The 19,773-nt window shown below is 38.8% G+C and overlaps 2 protein-coding genes across 2 annotated transcripts; both read left to right on the top strand.

The window, feature by feature from the left end:
• Positions 1-253: 253 nt before the first annotated feature.
• Positions 254-5,119, top strand: LOC149829142 (uncharacterized). The gene is made up of 5 exons (XM_090017296.1): positions 254-709; positions 2,379-2,629; positions 2,798-3,089; positions 3,969-4,121; positions 4,202-5,119. Exons 1-5 carry the CDS (start codon positions 314-316, stop codon positions 4,583-4,585), a joined length of 1,476 nt encoding a protein of 491 aa, XP_089873422.1. The 5' UTR covers positions 254-313; the 3' UTR covers positions 4,586-5,119.
• Positions 5,120-13,122: 8,003 nt separating this feature from the next.
• On the top strand, positions 13,123-16,358 carry LOC149829141 (uncharacterized). Its single transcript, XM_090017295.1, has 2 exons — positions 13,123-13,549; positions 13,747-16,358. Exon 2 carries the CDS (start codon positions 14,107-14,109, stop codon positions 16,225-16,227), a length of 2,121 nt encoding a protein of 706 aa, XP_089873421.1. The 5' UTR covers positions 13,123-13,549; positions 13,747-14,106; the 3' UTR covers positions 16,228-16,358.
• The last annotated feature ends 3,415 nt before the right edge of the window (positions 16,359-19,773 follow it).

The following is a 19,773-nucleotide window of genomic DNA, read 5'->3' as shown; positions in this document are numbered from 1 at the left end:
ATTTTTGGGGTGGGTCAGATATACCCTAATGGGCCGTGTAGTAGAGAACGAACGGGTTTTGATCTCATAACACCGATTTGACAAATCAACGATCTACTTAATCGCAGTTAAATGCAAATAATTAAAGTTTAAGCTGCTTTTGTAAAATGTTAGATAAGTTTTGGGTTTATTGAATTTACTTTAGAAAAAAAACCGTTAAATTTACTGAAAAAAAAATAAAACTGGAATAAATAAACAACGAAATATCCGCTCCCGTCTTCCCGCAATTTTTTCCTCTTTCGTCTCTCTCTCTCTCTCTCTCTCTCTCTCATCGATGCATCCCCAAACCCTAAGATTTCCGATCGTGGAGAGCCCCATTCCGGTCGACAATCGTCTCCGATTCTACCCATCTTCCCGATTTCGCGTTTTCCCCGGTTTTTTCAGGACCGATTTCGCGAAATCCCCCGGTTTCCCATGCATCAAGCATGGCCTTCCCGCGATCAAGAACTGCGAAGATCTCGGCTCCGCCACCCCGAAGAGGATCGACTCCGACCGCCAGGAATCGACGGGAGCTCGCGAAGCCAGCGACATCGAGGCGAAGAACGTCGACATCGCGACGCTCGGGAACCTCTGCGTCGACATCGTCCTCGGTGTGCCCAGCTTGCCACCCGCTTCCGCCGAGGAGAAGCGCGCCTACATGGAGCATCTCTCGGCGTCGCGCCCCGAGAAGGTAATCGATCGAGCTTTCCTTTTGTGCGAATCTGCTGGCGTTTTCGTTCGCTCTCTGTCTGATTCGTTTCGGTAGTTTGCAAATTTGGGGAATTGGGACGAATCGGTTGATCGTTTGGTATTTTATTGGTTAGAAAAGGAGAAATTTTGAATCGCGTAGGTGCAAGCATTCCTGTTCCGTTTTCGGTGTTTGTTTGGATTGTTGGTAGCTTGAGATTGATGCAAATTTATCTATCGTTTTCTTTCGTTCTTATACAAGAAAGGGAAAATTTTGTAACCCGTAAGCAAAATTATGCACTCGGATTGAGAACATTTATGTTACAACTCCGTTGTTGTTTGATAAAATTTAGAGGTGGAAATGGTGATTGTGAATCTGAATGGTGTGCTTGATTCAATGGAATTGAACGCAAATTCGAGGGGATGTAGAAAACTTTGTCTCAATAAGTACGAAAAAAATGCAGAATTTCTTTTCTTTATTAATGCCTAAGAACGAACATCACGTTACCATCTTTTGAGGAATATGGGTACGTGTTCAACATAGTTCATGGAACACTAATCTCGAGTCTGTGGAACTGGATTTCGATTAGATGAAGAAAAACTGCTAATGCAGTTTATTTGGTTTTTGCTCATGTCAATACTAGATATTTGGAGAAGAACGTCCTGTGTTGATTTTGTGAACTGAAAGACAATTGCGTGGGGTGAAGATTTCTTCTTGAAAGTATGTTTCGCTGGTGGTTCGGAAAACTGATTCTATGCGAGCAAAAAATTGTTCACATGTGACATCCGCATTTCGTAGAATATGAGGGGGGTGTCAACTATAATCAATGTTCGTAAACAGGGATGCCCTCTCCTCATCTTTTGTGAAATAACAATTATGTACTTATTGTCACAAAAAAAAAACAGAAACAGAAAATCTTGCTTCCACTTGATGGACTTTTGAAATTATGGACTAAGAGGGAATTGTAATTTCAGCAGCCTTTTATGGATGCTAGCAAGTTCACCACAAATTTATATTCATAACAGATAAAAAGATTTGTGTTTTCATGGATTAATAATCAATATCATAGTCATTTCTATAATTTTATAAAGAATAATTGACACATTTATTAGCTGTACTTGGAAACTCATGATGTCCTTTAATGTGTTTGATTGATAAAATTACCAACATGGCTATAGTGATGGTAACTGATGAATCAAATCATCATTTCATTTTGAACTTTTTTAGGATGATAAAATTGTGGTGGAAGTATGGATGTCTAATGAGAGGCCCTGGATGTTAGCAGCTCCCATATGCTAGAAAAAGTATGTATACTTTAGATATGGCTATATTCTCGTTTCTTTACATTTGCTGTATCATATTTGGTATTATTTTTGCTTTCCCCCTGTTCCCATTTTTCATAGAATAAGCACTCTGTGTTTCATGTAGCTCACCCAGCAAAAGTTTTCAGTTCCTTGGAATAGCTTTTAGTTCCACAATCATTCTAAAATGGAGTATCTATGATTTATATATATTTCTGTGTGCTTATTTTTTGATATTCACTGTAGTGGTTGTTTCTTGTCGCCCTGTGTATGTTAAGAAGGGTGTTGCCTTCTTCTGATTGTATCTTTGTCGGTGGTGCCAGTATTTTGTGGGTTTACATGCATTACTAATGTGCCAATATTATGTGTAGAAATATTGGGAAGCCGGTGGTAATTGCAACTTGGCTATTGCTGCAGCAAGACTAGGGCTTAGGTGCTTAACACTTGGTCTTGTGGGTGATGAAATTTATGGAAGGTTTCTTGTGGATGTGCTTGGTGACGAAGGTATTGGCATGGTGAGAATGAGCGAAGATGCTGAAACTTCCACAAGTGATGGCGTGTTATATGAAACACTTTGTTGTTGGGTTTTAGTGGACCCACTACAAAGGCACGGGTTTTGCAGGTAGATTGGTTCCATTTTATTGACCTTCCGAATTTCTCTATGGTGGTAGTTCAATGTTAATGTGTATATCTTAGATTCTTAAGCGAATTGTTTTTTTATCCGTGGGCATGTGTTTCCCTCCAAATATCAAAATGTTTGCATCTGACTCTGATTTTCTTGTAATGGTAGTGTTCATGATTTTAGCAAGGAACCAGCATTCGGTTGGTTGAAAAGGCTTTCAGGACAAGTGAAGAAGGCCATTAAACAGTCAAAGATTTTGTTCTGCAATGGTTATGCCTATGATGAACTTTCTCCTGATTTAATTGTCGCTGCACTGGAGTATGCAAGATGTGTTGGGACAGCAGTATTTTTTGATCCTGGTCCACGGGGGAAGAAACTTTTTTATGGGTCTCCTGACCAGAAAAGAGCACTTAAAACATATCTAAAGATGAGTGATGTTCTCCTTTTAACTGCAGATGAGGTCTGTTCCTTTTCTTCTGATCATTAGTTTGTACCATTCATTTGCAGTTTTGCACTAATCTGTATTTAAGTAAAAGTAGTCAAAAGAGACTAAGGATGCTTCTGGTGAATTGATCAGTTGGGTGCACAGTAAACTGTAAATCCATCAGTAGCAAGGCATTTCTAAGTAGCTCCCAAAAATCTATATTGCTTTATTTATGTGCACAAACTATGAAAATCTGGCTGGCCTCAACAGATTTTCAATCTAGTGTTCCATGGTATCTTCCATTGGAAATTGTCCATCAAAAGAAATAGATTCACTTGTGATAGTTTTGATGCTTATTAGAGACAAAGCAGCACAAAGTTGTACATTGGTTGAAGAGCACTCGGTTGACATATCCACAAAGATATGAGCTTACAGATGAAGGGGTGGCTTCAGTAATATTTTAGCATTTGTTTCTCAAATTTTCAAGTCTATGGCCTTTTGGATTATTAGGTTAGAATACAATTCTATGTTGCAATAATCACACCTTTTTTCTATCTGAATTAATGGAAAAATTGCATCCTTTTTGTCCTTCAAAATCTCATTTTTGTTTGTCATTCTCATGATATAACAGTGGTTTGTTGTATGATGTGATCAATCTACTCTAGTGCTTTCTGTTATCATTTCAATTGACACAATAGTTGGGTTTCCCTTATAATTAGCTGGTTGGTTTTCATGTTTGATGATTTGCAGCTTCCATTGACTAGTTTGTCTCATCATATTTTACATGAAACTGTTTGCCTGTTGTTAGAATCCAGTAGCTTACGCTAATTTACATGATTATAAGAGGTACTCATTCTTTACAAGTTGACATGCCAAGCTCTTAAATCCAATCCACTAACATGCATGGAAAACCAGGCCGAGTCTCTAACTGGTGCTGCAAACCCAATTAAGGCGGGACAAGAATTGATAAGAGAAGGTGCTCATACCAGATGGGTGATAATCAAAATGGGCTCAAGAGGATCCCTTTTGATTACAAAGTCGAGTGTCTGCTATGCACCCTCTTTCAAGGTAATGTTGAATATTACTAATTGTTTTGCTTTCGCCTCCAGCCTTTTAGTTACCAAGTGTTATTTTTTTTGGGGGTTCAGGTCAGTGTTGTTGATACAGTTGGTTGTGGTGATAGTTTTACCGCGGCAATTGCCTTCGGATTTCTTCATAACATATCTGCAATCAATACACTTGTTCTTGCCAATGCAGTTGGTGGTGCAACTGCAATGGGCTGTGGAGCTGGTAGGAATGTTGCCAGCTTGGACAAAGTAATAGAGCTGCTGAATATCTCAGATTTGAGTGTGGAGAATTCATGGTGGGATAAGTTAATTGATGAAGACTTGGATCTAGAGTTCATTGTCCTCTCAAAGAGCATTATAAATGGTGTCAGAGATAGGTTAACTCGTGTCTCTATAGAAAAGGTGGTGTCTGACCTGATGCCAAGGCTTCAGATTATGCAAAAAGGAGCAATGACACCATTGTGATAAGAGAAAAGTGCAGAGTCGCTGCATCTTTGCTCAAGGAGACCGATAATGAATGCAGTTTCAGGTGATTCTGGTCTGTTATGATGAAATCAGCCTTTTCTGAATGGCCCAGGTTTAGGATTCCCATATTGTCTTGATTTGAGAAGTATGAAAGATTGCTTGTTTTGTTGCTCAATGTTTTCACTTCTGGTGTCCCATATTTAAGTGATGGCGAGCCTCTAAAGCTAAAAGCTTGTTGTTGCTAATTAGAGCATGATTCTACCTGATCAATTTTCCCACATTAACTTCACAAAAATTTATACTGTAGTAGCAATTTTGCGTATTTGTCAACTTTTATAGTGGCTTGTTGTTGCTAGATAGTAGGAGGTGTATCATTAAACTTCATTTTGTGTGATCAAGCTGTTGAGAAGTTGGTAATCTTTGTATTCTTGAAAAGTGACAAGGTTTTGGAGTTTGGAATAATTGCCTATTTGCATTAGGATGCCATTATTCTTGAGAACTGCTGTACCTGTTAAAGACATAAATGCTTCCCCAGCTTTGACTCTGATCACGGATCTTATTCTCTTGGTATTGTTATTATTCCACTTTGTCTTTCTGCATCTGTTTTGTGGTCTACCAAATGTTCCACAGGAACAGGTTAATGATGCTAATTAAAGCTTCTAAAGTTCTAATTCATGAGCTAATCAACTTGAGAAGTTATCTCTGATGGATTTACTGAAGTGGTTTCTGTTGGTTCTCCTTTGCATGATGAAGCAAGTGCGTTTTGCTTTTGGAGGGTGAAAAGTCTTTGTCACAATGATACGGGTACGACCTGACATGTGACGCTGGTTCAACTCAAGTTCAAAGTTTTTTTGGAAATAGGACATGAGGACACTGAATTTTTTTAAAAATTTTTAAATCAATGAAAACTTATTTTTTTGATATTTTACCATGCATTATATTGAGATATTATTAAAATGTATTAAAAATATTAAAAATAAAATATTGCCCATACGTGTCAGTGTCCATGTCAGTGTGGCTGGTTGTCTCACCAAGGATACCACACCAAAAGAGCGTTCTCTATGACAATGAAAAGTGAAGGGTGTGCTTTGTGTTAATAATAGATAATATCATATGATTCATGCTTTCTTTGGCATGGTGAGAAAAATGATTATATCTCACATACCATGCTGTGCATCATATGAGGATCCCAGTCATTCAAGAAACATGTTATGGCCATGTATAGTTTATAAAATTTTACCAGACTTGGGTCTAGCATGAGTTCCAAATAAGATATGCAATTTTCAATATAAAAAAATATATTATTCTACCAGGTAATGGATTGAGTTTGGTTCCTATAATCCTTCTAAGTCCCAGGTAAGGTTTTTCTTATGGTAGGTCTGGTCGGACTCGGTTTGGGTTTGGTACCAGCACCTCGGAGTTTGATCCAGGTAGCGGACCCACCTGCTCGGCATTGTGGGTGGTGTAGAGGGTGCCTGCCTGTGGTGTTGCAGTTTGGGCAGGTTGGCCGCGGAGTTTGATCCAGGTAGCGGACCCACCTGCTCGGCATTGTGGGTGGTGCAGAGGGTGCCTGCCTGTGGTATTGCAGTTTGGGCAGGTTGGCCGTGGAGTTCAGTTTGAGGGGAGGGTGGTTGATCAGCCAAAAAAACACAAGAAGAGAGTTCCCAACAAGTTGGGTTTGGTTTGGACCTAGGTGGAACCAAACTCAGTCCTAAATTGAGATGATGTAGCGGGCCTGGACCTGGGTCTAATTGGACCCACTATAAGAGAAACCATACATAGGTTCTATAAGGATTATATGAACCATACCTGGTAAAATAATATTTTTTTTTTCATTTTTACATTGAAAAAAGTTGTGGATCTTAGTCGGAACTCAGGTTGGGCCTGGGCCTGGGTCTGGTATGAAGTTTCACAAATCATACTTGGCTCTATATATTAATCAGACCCTTTGGGCTCAACTCGGATTCTAATCTGACCTTATTTATCACCAAACCTAGGAATGGCAATGGACCGGGAGCAAACAGGGCCCGCCCCACCTCGCTCCATTTGGTCTGGGGATGGAGGTTAAAATCAAAACTCATGTGGAGATGGAGGCAGGAATGGACTTATGCTTTCTCCCGCCCTGTCCACGATCCCCACTAGTAAACCTTTATCTCATTCTTCAGGGATGTCAGTGGACCAAGGATTCGTCCCGCCTTGCCCCGTTTGGACCGGGAATGGAGGACATGAAATGAGGATGGAGGCGGGGATAGAGGTTAAAATCAAAACCCATGCGGGGATGGATGGCAGAATTTTGAGACGGTGTGGGGGTGGAGACCTTGTCTCCTGCCCCGGTCCACTGTCATCCCTAACTAAACCCTGACCCTATAGGGTGTAGTATGGGTCAGTTCAGGTTGGATCCAGGTCAAACCCGACCCATTGACACCCCTAGGAGGGAGTGTGCGGATATGATGCGCATCATCATATGCCATATGATACAATCCCTTTTCGGAGTGTGTGGATGCTGAAACGTGGTCTCTAATGAGGCACATGTGCCTGCTCATGTTCCATATAGATGTTAGAGATACACAAATTTTTTTCTATTATTTTCATGTTTCTAATAATATTTCACTAAAAAATATTTGTTTATATGAAAATATCAAAAAATAAAAATTAGAAAATTTTGCATCCTCAGACTATTTTACAAAAAAAATATTACGAATTAGTATCTTTATGACAGAGCAAATGGATGATACCTGGAAGAATTTTAAGGCTCTGCTTTGGAGCCGTGCATTAAAATAGAAATATCATTTGTGTTGCCAAAATATGGTGTTGAAGTACCAATGGGGCTTGGGGGCTTCGTGTGGTTGGTAGGAGCTGTCATTGTAGTGAGACGTTGCAGGTTCAAATCCCAGTGATATGTTTAATAATAACAGGTGGGGGGTCTGCAGCTTGCCATTTAAAACAAAAATATGGTGTTGAGGCTGGAGTTGCCAACCACTATACCCAAACAACAAAGTGCAAGAGAGCACTGAGAAAAACCACAACACACCTTCTATTCAGGGCTCCCAAACAGAACCTAAACTAACCAAACCTTTTTCCAAGCAAAGATATTGATAACCAACCAACTTCTTTTTTTTTTGGAGGAATAACCAACCAACTTCTAATATCACTTTTTTTTCGACAAACTTCTAATATCATGCTAAAGAAGATCGACTGGGCAGTAAAATTCAACATCTTCTTTAACCTTCAAATAGGAATGAGTAGAACTATAAATAAATAAAAAATGAGAGGCAAAACAGAAAACACCATTTTGACCGAATAAACTAGTGCATAGAGGATGATGTAAATCGAGATAGCTTGATTTACGATAAAACTATCTAAACTATGAATGATGTAGGAAAGACAAAAACTAGATTTAGAAATGCAATAAATAACTAGAAAATGCAAGAATTTAACACAAAGTTGAGAATAAATTAAAATAACTGAAAATACTAAACTCGATCTCAATTCTGAATTCGCAATTTGAGTATCTTTAATCGTAAATCTTTCCTATATTTATAAAAGAAGAATTTTAATCCTATTAAACTCCCTGAACTGGGAACCCTCTAAAAGATAAAATTCATCCTAATATAATAAAATCTGGATCTTGAATCTAATATTCATTACAAATAATTCAAATACCAAACTAAACAATATGAATCTCAAATGATTCAATAAACTGTGTGGATCTTGATATGGTCGCTCTCCTCCTGCATAAGAGGACTACCGTAGCTGCTTGATTTCATAGTTTAACCACGTAGGATAAAATAAGGTTTTGTGTTTGCTACCATCATGGGTAATGAACCGCTTAGTAAAAAACTTTAATGTTTTTAATTGTTTGATGTTTTTCGTGATCTAGGTATTTGCGTTAGTCAAAATTGGTGCTGCGATCATGTTACTTCATCGTGTATGTAAGATTTTTACATCAATATCCTAAAATGTACCAAATTTTCGATATCTTAAAATATTCCAAATTTTCAAGCCTCATAAAATCATATTTTTACATCAAGAATTACGATCCAAGAGTAGATCATGTCACTGGTCACAAGGCAAAAGAAAAAAATGTTGTGTCCCTGTAACATAAATGGGAAGTCTAATCAAAATGGAGTTAAACCAATGTGGTGATCTAGGAGATCAATTTATCTATGGATTTAGAGTGTGCTTCAAGTCTCTTTTTTTTTTTAGTTAGTTGAAGGAGAAACCTCCTCGTTCATGGAGTTTATTTTTTAATAGGCAAGCTGGGGTTAGGCAGACCCCCCGCCGGCTACACAAGGTGCGATTGGGTTTGAACTTGCAACGTCCCAACACAAGGTTATGTTCATGGAGATCTATAGCATAAAATCTTAGATCTTTTTCGCCTACTAGGGAGCTTCGCGGCCATGTAAAAGGATGTGCAAACCATGAGTTTTGAACTCGTGAACCCCCATCAACTTTGCCAAGTTCATGAGTCACTCCTAGAGTTGTCTTGGGCTTGAGGAGATGCCTTTGTCTCAAACACTCGGCCATAAGGTTCAAAGTTCCCACCCTGACAGGTTTTGTATTCAAAAAAATAAAATACTGATGTAATATGATAGCCAAACACTCGGCCAAAGGAAGAAGTGGAAAAATGATGGAAAGACCACCACTGAGACTGGTTCCCTTAAATGCAAGATTCTGATTGTCATGTGACACTGTATGATAGCATGTAATTCTCCCGTTATAAAAATTGCATAACTGTTTTGTTAAAGGATTTTTAAATTGACGTGTAATGATAATATATATTTTAATGTTATATAGTTTCTTTTGTAAATTTGATGTATATATCTATTAAGCTTTCATGAGTCTAACCCTTTAAAAGGCATATATTAAGAATGATTTGGGCAAGCCTAGATGCAATATGTGGATAATGAACCAAGACTTTTAGGCTTCATTATTTTAATGTTTTGCTAAACTTTATAAGCTATTGATTGTTTAAACCTTGCATCATATTTATTTATTTTGGAATGATATTTGTTTTTATGCATATTAGCCTTGTTTTATTTACAAGCATTTAAGTTACTTGGATTGGTTTATAAAAAGAAAAGGGGTTCGGATTCATAACAAACCCTCATTGTTAGATCGAGTTGGATCCAGGCCTACACTGTTTACCTTAGTCCTGTAACCCGTCCAAGGTTTGCTAACTCAGGTCAATTAAAGGATTTTTGTTATGCTTTAAACCTTGTTTTTCATCAACAAAAACAAAAAAACAAAATTTTTCTGAATTTTTCAAATAAAAAATCCCGAGACATTACAATATATATATATATAGAGAGAGAGAGAGAGAGAGAGAGAGTTTAGATCAAGTGTGTGATTCAAAAAATGAATCCATATTGAACCTATTTATTTTTTTGTATTTTTCAAAATTTATTGAAAAGCCCCCTACATTCAATCAAATAAATAACGAATATTGTAAATATAAGATGACTTGTAACTTGGCCTGGTTCAACCCAAATTAGGCCCATGGGCCAAATGGGTGGACTGCGAGCTTTGTATTAAAATCGGGTCCAAGCCAGTTGGTCAACAGGTCCGGCATGACCAGACTCGGCCCACCTGTTGCGTAGCCCTACTGTTAACTATCCATCTACACCACACCCATTTCAAGTAATGCCAAGATGGATGGTTGTCAGGCAGGTCGTTGTATGCTCATCATGTAAAGACATTGAATATAATGTGCTTTAAACGGGTTAATATATTCAGTAAAATTGAAGGCACAGAACAGTTGAATATGAATCACCTTCTATTTATAATTTATTTGTTTAGTATCTTTTTATAATTTTTAGATTTTTTTTTTGTAAATCAGACCTCATGAATGTGATCTACTGGGATTGTTTAGTGGAAAATGAGTTTTGAATCATGTGATAGTGACATGTAAGTAGGTTATTTAAGGGTTTCAACAATCAATGACCAATAATGCACTAAAATCGATGCAGCATCCAACCCCAATGACCTAGGATCCATTGGACCATTTTAAATTCACTTATTTTAGTTTGAATTTTTGTGTATTTTGAGTTTTTATATTATTGTATTCTTATGATAGGGTTTATCTTTTTAGAAAGTTATCAAAATAGGTATTTTGTTTCTTTAGGGTGAATAAACTGATGTTTATAAGTAGATGAGGGATTTAAGAGTTAAATTGATCAGATTTTCAGATGAGATGAATTTTAGTTTACTTCAATTTTCGATTATTTCTCATGTTTTCAGTTTTTCCAGCTTTCTTAAACAACTTTTAGATTTATTGTGTTTGTAGACATAGTCTGGTAGCATCTTTTCTTAAATCTGATTAATCAAACTTTTAAATGAAATAATGTAATATAAAGTTTGTTCCTTAGAGAGCAAAACCATATGAATAGATCAGATTTGAACGGAAAAAGCTTGAAACTACGATTTCCTGTTAAACAGTTCCGTACCTTCAATGGCACCAAATATTACCCAACAAAAAAATAGCTAGAAATAAAAATCTAAATGTCGTAAAAAAATAAGAAAACACCAAAGAGATAAACGTTTAAAAGAAAAAATAATAACTTAATATATGCACTTAATTTTATGATATTTACATATACACACCCAACATTTTGTGTTTTACATATAATCCCCATTTACCTGTTTTTTTATTCCCTTATGGTTTACCTATGGGTGGGCAACGGGCAGGCTCAGCCAGCTAATGGACCAGGCCGGGCCAAAAGCTGGGTTCGAGCCGGCCCACCCAAACCCCAGCCTGCTTGTTAGGTCCGTAGGCCAGCGCATTGCCCACCTCTTTACAGTATGTATCAGGTGCAATATGATTGCACAAAATTTGTGCACTAAGCACCTGATCGCCTTCCATCAGGTCTTGGGCCCACACTTGACCTGACTCTGTCCTCGAGATGGAGGGTGATCAGGTGCTTAATGCATAAATATTTATGCAATCATATTGCACCTTATCTTTTCACACCTCTTTACCTAATCTGATAGAGGATCAGGTGTAATATGATTGCACAAAAACTGCGCATACCATTAAGCACCTGATCGCCGTCCATCAAGTCTTGGGCCCCACATCTAACAGGCCCTCTCCCCGGTGATCAGGTGCTTAATGCACAAATATTTGTGCAATAATGAACCTAGTCTTTTCACCATTATTCATGTTTTGTTTCTCTCCTACTATCTTCTGTCACCCCTCCCCCAATGTTTATCATCATAGCTCCAACTTCTTTTCATGATTTTCTTAAATTTTTCTGCAGTATCACATATCTAGTTCTTGAGAAAATCTCAAGATGTTTTTTTTAATTAGTTTTTTTAATAAAATTATCAGTACATATAAAAAAATAAAAACATTAGGAAACTGTAAATAATGTAAAATGTTAAAATATTTTATCACATTAATATCAAGATGAAAACATGATGTTTTGATAAAATAGTGTTTTTCTTCAATATATCTGTTTATAAAAAAATATCAATATTTTTCATGACATCCTTTTATGACATAAAAGTGAAATCATAATTCACTTTAGCCTCTAAGAGTATATTGAAATTTTATTCTTAACCGTAATGTTTATGCATATAGAGGAACCTACACCCACATACTAAAAAACATGGTTGTAGGTTGTATCTTCTCAATTAAACCTCATGGATGTACTCAACAAAGTTTCTTTAATTGGAATCATGCTTTTGATCATGTTTTTTGAAGGAAAATAGGATTTTTTAAGTCATGAAATTTTGATACATTGTGAGCCATTGATTTTTAATGGTCTTAAAAAAACTACTATATTCATATGTTGTTTTCTACTAAATAATGCTTATAAATCATATCTATAGGACTTGATCAACAAAATAAAATTTAAAAAAAAATTGAAAATCTAAAGCTTCTATTAGTTGCGAGTAAGTATTGGAGGAGCACCTTATCATTACCAATACATAAACACACCCAATATTAAGCATGTATGCTCATAAGGGCTTTGCTCGATTGGTGAGCATCAACAAGTTAACGAGACATTGCGAGTTTGAAACTCATGAGTGATTCTTTACTGCAAGGTAAAAACTGGGTGGACTCTTTAACAAGCAAGGATGTTCCACTTGTTTGGTAGGAGCTGTCACTACACATCACCTTGTGTTAGGACGTTGCAAGTTCAAAACCCAATAGTACCTTGTATAACTGGTAGGGGTATGCGTACTTAGAAGAGGTTTTGTTTATTTTTAATTAAAAAAACAAAAAAGATTTCATGGGATTGAATGTAGTTTAAGTCATTAAATGATGGGGGCATAAACCTCTTGTACCATAGTTAAAGCAAAGCGATGTAAAATTTGTAGTATGTGGAGAAGGATCATAAGTTGTCAGGCTTTAATGAAAAGAAAAAAAAAGTTTTCCCGTTTTTAATGAAAAAGAAAAAAAAGTTTCGTGTATACGCAAATTACTTGAAAAAGTAGGGGGAAAGTGAAAAAGGGTTACCCTTAGGAGGAGGGAAGGAAGGGCTTGTTTGTTTTTATTTATTTAAAGGGGAGACCCTTTCGTCTCTCTGCCCTTCGCGAAAACCCTCGCCTGCCCCTTCCATACTCCCATGCCCCTCGCCTTTGAACCATCCAAAAAGACCCCCAAATTATCGAGAAATTACCCTGCAGATTTTAAGATTTTGGCATCCCCTTCCTTCCCTCCATCCCCTCTCTGCAAAATCCCCAGCTCTTTCTCTCTCTCTCTCTCACTCTCCCTCCACTGGCAGTGAAGCTCTCTCGCTCTTCTTGCCCTAACCCTAATTCAGGGTCGGGTTTTGGAAGAACAGGTTTGCAGGAGATTCGTTTCTTGGTTCTTCTCCGTCGTGGTTCTGCTTCTTGGTGTGTTGGGGAAAAGACTTTGAGTTTTTTGGTGGTTTTTGGAAACCCCAGGAGGCTTTCCGATGGAGAATTGGGTTTGCTCGCTGGTTTTTTGGATTCCCCCTGTTAACATCGTCATTTGCGGTACTGTATGTAGATTTTGCTTGTTCTTTTTTTATATTGGGGTGGTGTGTTTGCTGGAATGTGAATTTGGGTTTTTTTTTTCCTTTTTTGTGAGTTGTTTTCGGGTGCCCGAGGTTTTTTGCTTCTGTGCTTGTTTGCTGTGGTGATCTTGTTGATGTTTATTTGGTTTTTGCGCTTTGGTTTGGTTTTTTTTCTAGTGGTGGAATTCTGTGTATTTGTGCGTAGTTGGAGGAGACGTTCGGTTCGTTCTGCCTCTGCGGTTGAGAAACGGCAACTTTAGCATGGCGATGAAGGCCGGGATTTTGATTGAGGATTATTTAGCTTCTCTGGGTGTTGGTTTTTGGTTTTTGTGGTGAAGTTCGTTGGTTTTTACTCGTTCTTGAAGTAAATTGGAGTTCTAGGGTTTTTGGTTTGTTGGTGGAGGAGGAAGCAGGCAACCGGTTTTCTCGAAAATTTCTGGGTTCCTGATGCAGGAGGGGAGCAAAGAGAACCTGGTCTAGCGGGGTCGAAATTTGTAGTTTTGGTGTTTTTTCTTAGTAAATCCGGCAGTTCGGTAGATGGCGAACCATGAATTGGCCCTTGGGCAGGCCCACAGCTTGGATCTGCGTCAGGCTCACACTCTGGGCCTCAGCCATGCTCATGAATTGGGACTGGGCCACAGCCACGGTCACAGTTTGGGACTTGGGCATGGCCATGAGCACGCATTGGGGCTCGGACAGAGTCATGTGCTCGCCCTAGGGGTGCAGGCACATGAATTGGAGCTCTCGGAGGACCACCGGCTTGATAACCATGAATTGGCCATGGACCACAATGCAGAGATGGGTGTCAGTGAGGGCCGGGAACTGGTCGTTGCACCGGTGCATGACCAGACGGTGGCAGTTGTGCCCGCTCAGGCGCTTGTTACGCCCATTCGGCAGAGTCGCAGGCTTGTTGCTGACCCGGATCATGAGATGACGGTCGGCCAGGAGTTCCCTGATGTGAAAAGCTGCCGAAGGGCGTTGAGAGATGCTGCTATAGCGTTGCATTTTGAGATTCAGACGGTGAAGTCAGACAAGACGCGATTCACAGCCAAATGTGCTAGTGAAGGTTGCCCTTGGAGAATTCATGCTGCAAAGCTTCCTGGTGTTCCTACTTTTACGATAAGGACCATTCATGCACAACATACTTGTGGGGGCATCACGCACTTAGGACATCAACAAGCTTCTGTTGGTTGGGTTGCCAGCTCAGTCGAAGACTGTCTTCGAGAGAATCCATCGTACAAACCTAAGGATATACTTGAAGACATACATAAAACGCATGGGATCACCCTGACATACAAGCAAGCATGGCGTGGAAAGGAGCGTATCATGGCTGCTGTTCGTGGGTCTTTTGAGGATGGATATCGCCTTCTACCAGAGTACTGTGATCAAATTAAGAGGACCAATCCTGGAAGTATTGCTTCAGTATATGGTACAGGACCTGAGAGTTGCTTTCAGCATCTCTTTATCTCATTCTATGCTTCAATTCATGGTTTCGTAAATGCTTGTCGGCCACTTCTTGGGCTTGATAGAACAGTTTTAAAGAGCAAATACCTAGGGACCTTGCTCCTTGCCACTGGATTTGATGGTGACGGTGCATTGTTTCCATTGGCATTTGGAGTTGTTGATGAGGAGAATGATGACAGCTGGATGTGGTTTTTGTCTGAACTGCATAATCTGCTTGAGGTGAATACAGAGAACATGCCCAGGCTTACCATCTTGTCTGATCGTCAAAAGGGCATCATAGATGGGGTTGAATCAAATTTTCCCACTGCGTTCCATGGGTTCTGCATGCGCCACCTTAGCGATAGCTTCCGCAAAGAGTTCAACAATACAATGCTGGTGAATCTTCTGTGGGAGGCTGCCTATGCTCTCACTGTTATTGAATTTGAGGCCAAAATATTAGAGATAGAAGAAATGTCACAAGATGCAGCCTATTGGATCCGACGTATTCCACCTCGCCTTTGGGCAACTGCATATTTTGATGGCACAAGATTTGGTCATCTAACGGCAAACATTGTCGAGTCTTTGAATTCATGGATACTCGAGGCCTCTGGATTACCAATAGTTCAGATGATGGAATCTATTCGTAGACAACTGATGACATGGTTCAATGAAAGGAGAGAGACTAGCATGCAATGGAACTCGATACTTGTGCCGTCTGCTGAAAGGCGTGTGGCAGACGCCATTGATCGGGCTCGCAGCTACCAGGTTCTTCGTGCTAATGAGGCAGAATTTGAGGTTATTTCTCATGAAGGAACGAATATAGTGGATATCCGAAACCGTTGCTGTCTGTGCCGTGGCTGGCAGCTGTATGGTTTGCCATGTTCACATGCTGTTGCGGCACTCATCTCCTGCCGACAGAATGTTAATCGATTTACTGAGAGCTGTTTCACTGTCACTAATTATCGCAAGACTTATTCTCAGACGATACACCCTGTTCCAGATAAAACATTGTGGAAGGAGTTGTCTGAAAATGCACAAATTGGTGGCAATAAGGTTGAAATTGTAATATCCCCGCCCAAGTCTCTTCGGCCTCCAGGGCGTCCAAGGAAGAAAAGAGTCCGTGCGGAGCATCGAGACCATGTGAAGCGAGTAGTCCATTGTAGCCGCTGCAATCAGACGGGGCATTTTAGGACAACATGCACTACACCTATATAAGTTTTCATTGTCAGTAGTAGTCAGATTGTTGAGGTATCAATATGTTCTTATGAAAAATTTAGGGATCTTTTATGTATCTAGAACTACGTTATTTTATTGGAAATTAAGGTTTAAATTTATTTTTGTTTTTGAGATTATTGTCTAAATCAATGGAGTCCCACTTCTATAGCGCAAATCTTATAGGTGATACTTCATCACTATTTCCCATGAAATGAAACGGAATGGTCTATAAACTTTAGGTCATATTCTGTTCAGGCAATCCAATTCTGCTTATAATCTTAAGTTTTAGTTGCTTGATTTGTTATGTCTAGCATTATCCTAGTCTTTTTACATAGTGCTCTGCTGTACAGCCACATGTTCTAGATGTTCTCTCTTCAATTATGCATATTTGCATTGCAACCTTATGCTGGATGCTGTAAAGGGTTTTTAGGGGTTTCTTAATACTTCTGCTATGGATATGTAAAAAGAAACAGATAAACCTTGTGTGATGTTTTAAATTATAGAAGAAAACTAACTTACCAAAGGTAGATGAGCTCATATCTTCGACACCACTTAACCTGATAGATTTGAAATCTCTTTAGTCCTAACAAGGACATCTTTTCTTCAGTTTGAAAGCTACATTGTTTGAATATTTTAGAGGTATGCAGGATTCTGATCAATTCACTTTTAGTAAGATCTGCCTCTATTTGTTGTTTGTTTTTTCATTTGAGTTTGTTAATTATTTTGCGGTGCCTGCAGATGTTTTGGGAGTTTGGACTAAAGCACTGAAAATAACAAGAAAAGCTATTGGGGTTGACTTAACCATAATATTGAGTTTTAACATAGTTATGTACTTACACAAATGTCTAGTGAATCTTGGAGCGCACAGTTGCTTGTTAGAGGCCTTGGTTTGTAGATTACTGCACAGGCCTGCACTTAGGCAAATAGAAGAATGTAGTTAACGTAAATGTCTGGTGAATGTGGGAGTATACAGTTGCTTGTTTGAGGCCTTAGCTTGTAGTTACTGCACAGGCCTGCACTTTTTGGATAGGCATTGAGATGCTAATCTAGAGATTCAAATCTTCTACATTTTATGGTCTTTATTGACCAAGAGTATATTTTTGTGTGTAAAGGGTTGAAGACTGTGCAGAACGATTGGACAGGTTCAAGCTTAAGTTCCTGATATAGTACACTTCCCTATATTGTACCAATTTAATGCATCTGTAATGGCCTGCTAAAACTCACTGCTTCCTACTGGTTGTGTGATGGTCTCTTCCCTTATGGTAGTCATCTGCAGTTTCCCAGATTCTATGCAGATTCATATTCAAGTTGTGATGAAGATAACGGAAAAGACTTTTTACTGGAAGAGGTTGAAATGCCAGGCCTGTTCATTCAATGAATTCAGGATCACAATATGTGTTCAACTGGATATGGAGAGATAACTGAGAGACAATCTGAGACGAGGAGTGCAACTATGCAAGTGCTGATAATGAACAAAGTTGAGAATATCTGGAAATTGTGCTCTAGCCTATATGCATTGTTTCCTTTTTTTCCTTACTGACTAACCACATTTAGTACTGATATTTTCAAAAAAATTGCATTTCAAAAATGTTATTCAAGCATCTACTTATTTATTTGTTCCTATTCTTTGTTGTGGAACTCTAATCATATTTTTTCCTGCTTCACATTTTGGATTCCCGTGATTTGATCCTCTGTAAACAGGATGGAAGCTTAACTACTGCCGGAATTGATTGTAAACATATGGTTTCCCATTCATTGAGGCATAGTTATATTATTCTATGGGTATTTTAAATTTGCATAATTGCTATTTTGCTTAAAATATCTGGAGATTTGGTTCCGGTTTGAAATATCATTTTGGAAATGCATTGGTTACATTGCAATCCTTTTTCTTTCTTGAACTGTTGCTTCCGCAACCCATTGCCTTATTTTCATGATAATTTTAGTTGTTTTTCTCAATCTTATGCAAGAACTTAAAATTTCTCTACTTGGAAGAGGGAGTCATCCATATGTTGCCTTCCGTAGTTTGTCATGTGATTGGGAATTTTGTGTCTCATCTCTTTGTAGCACCAAAGAGCAGTATCTGCATGATGGTGGTGCAGAAGCATCAACGTGTGAGTGCATACTGGTAAGCATTTATCTTGAGCCAACTGCAAATAGCGAACCACTGCTTTCAGCTAATAGCGATCCTCTGCAATGCCTGCTGAAGGAAAAGCTGGATTAAGAACCAACAGGGGCTCCGACCATCTGGTATGAACAGTTTGTACAAGTCACCATGTGATGGGAAGTTGCAAGTTCGAGCCTCACTGGTATATGGGTTGGCTTAAAGGCCTGGTAGTTTGAGCCTGTCAGAGGCCTGTCTGGGTTGGCTTAAAAGGTTGTTTGTACAAGTGAGGGAGCCTTAATTCCCCCAGCTGTTATGGAAGAGAGAAAAACAAAGCTGGATTAAGATTCTTTTTTACTTATTGCTGATTGCACCAGAGGTGTTTAGGGTGGCCAATCGGTTTTACTGTTCCCTGTTCTCATCTCAAAACTGCAAGTTGCCCTTGCTCAGCAGGGAATTACGTTGTGGAGAGGGATGCACACCCTGAGTTTCGAAATCGCGACACCCCTTCAACTAGGGAATTTACAAGCCGCCCCTGGCCAGATGAGCACTGCTGAGGTTGACCTTGCTAACAAGAGCTTTAGCTTCATTCTGATAAACTTGGCATTGGATCATGCAGGCTATTTACATTTTCATGATGATTTTTTGTTTTTTTTTATATCAAGGAGAAACCACCATTGTGGTTCAGACATCTCACATTACGAGCTGAGAGGTTGATTTACATCACATGTACAGTTGGCTTTGAAACGCTATCTGGGTCTCACATTGGATTCCATTCCTCTATTAAGAGGTTGGTACTACAGAGGTTTTTGATTTTTCAGATTTGACGTTTAATGGTTAGTGTTCTAAGTTCTAACACTGCCTGTACATCCATAGCATAGTTTCATGGTAGTTTGACATTAGAGATGCACACGGGTCATTCTAGATTCTAGACCCAATATTGTATCTGATTTTGACGAAAAGGAATCTAGACCAGGATTCCTTTTGGGATCTCATGCTGAAGATCCAGATCCGAATTTGCGATTGGTTTTTTGTGGTCAATATCCATTCATTTTCATATAAAAAAGCAGACAGATCAGGTTAAATAAGATTCTGGTCCAAAATCATACTTTATATGCATATCTGGATCTGACCTGGATTAACCGTATAAGGTATGGGCGATTCATATCCAACAATATGGATCAGATTTGAGGGCGCCCTCGCTTTATGCAAGTTACTCTGTGATGTCATGGACACACAGCCTCACTGTTCCTGAAAAATCCATTAAAGTGTTTGGATGGTGCTGATTTTCAATCAAGTTCTTGATATTGGTAAATGTAGTAGAAAATGTGCTAAGGGCCACTTATGCTTCAGAGTGGGCCCCGCTACAAGGGCATTTCGGTCAGTCTAAAATCTGCAAACCTGGAGTCTAGGATTTGTTATGCTCAACTATGGACTAAATAAAA

Source organism: Nuphar pumila, chromosome 9 (assembly GCF_984573655.1).
Source record: "Nuphar pumila chromosome 9, dmNupPumi1.hap1.1, whole genome shotgun sequence".
Taxonomy (NCBI): domain Eukaryota; kingdom Viridiplantae; phylum Streptophyta; class Magnoliopsida; order Nymphaeales; family Nymphaeaceae; genus Nuphar; species Nuphar pumila.
Note: the sequence above shows the minus strand (reverse complement) of the source record. Positions and strands in the feature narration are given on the sequence as shown.

Bases quoted from the DNA above. Each gene is read 5' to 3' on its own strand.
- LOC149829142 (XM_090017296.1), top strand. From the start codon at position 314: ATGCATCCCCAAACCCTAAGATTTCCGATCGTGGAGAGCCCCATTCCG. The intron at 710-2,378 runs GTAATCGATCGA...TATTATGTGTAG, and splicing joins CGGCGTCGCGCCCCGAGAAG to AAATATTGGGAAGCCGGTGG. The intron at 2,630-2,797 runs GTAGATTGGTTC...TTGTAATGGTAG, and splicing joins CAAAGGCACGGGTTTTGCAG to TGTTCATGATTTTAGCAAGG.
- LOC149829141 (XM_090017295.1), top strand. From the start codon at position 14,107: ATGGCGAACCATGAATTGGCCCTTGGGCAGGCCCACAGCTTGGATCTG.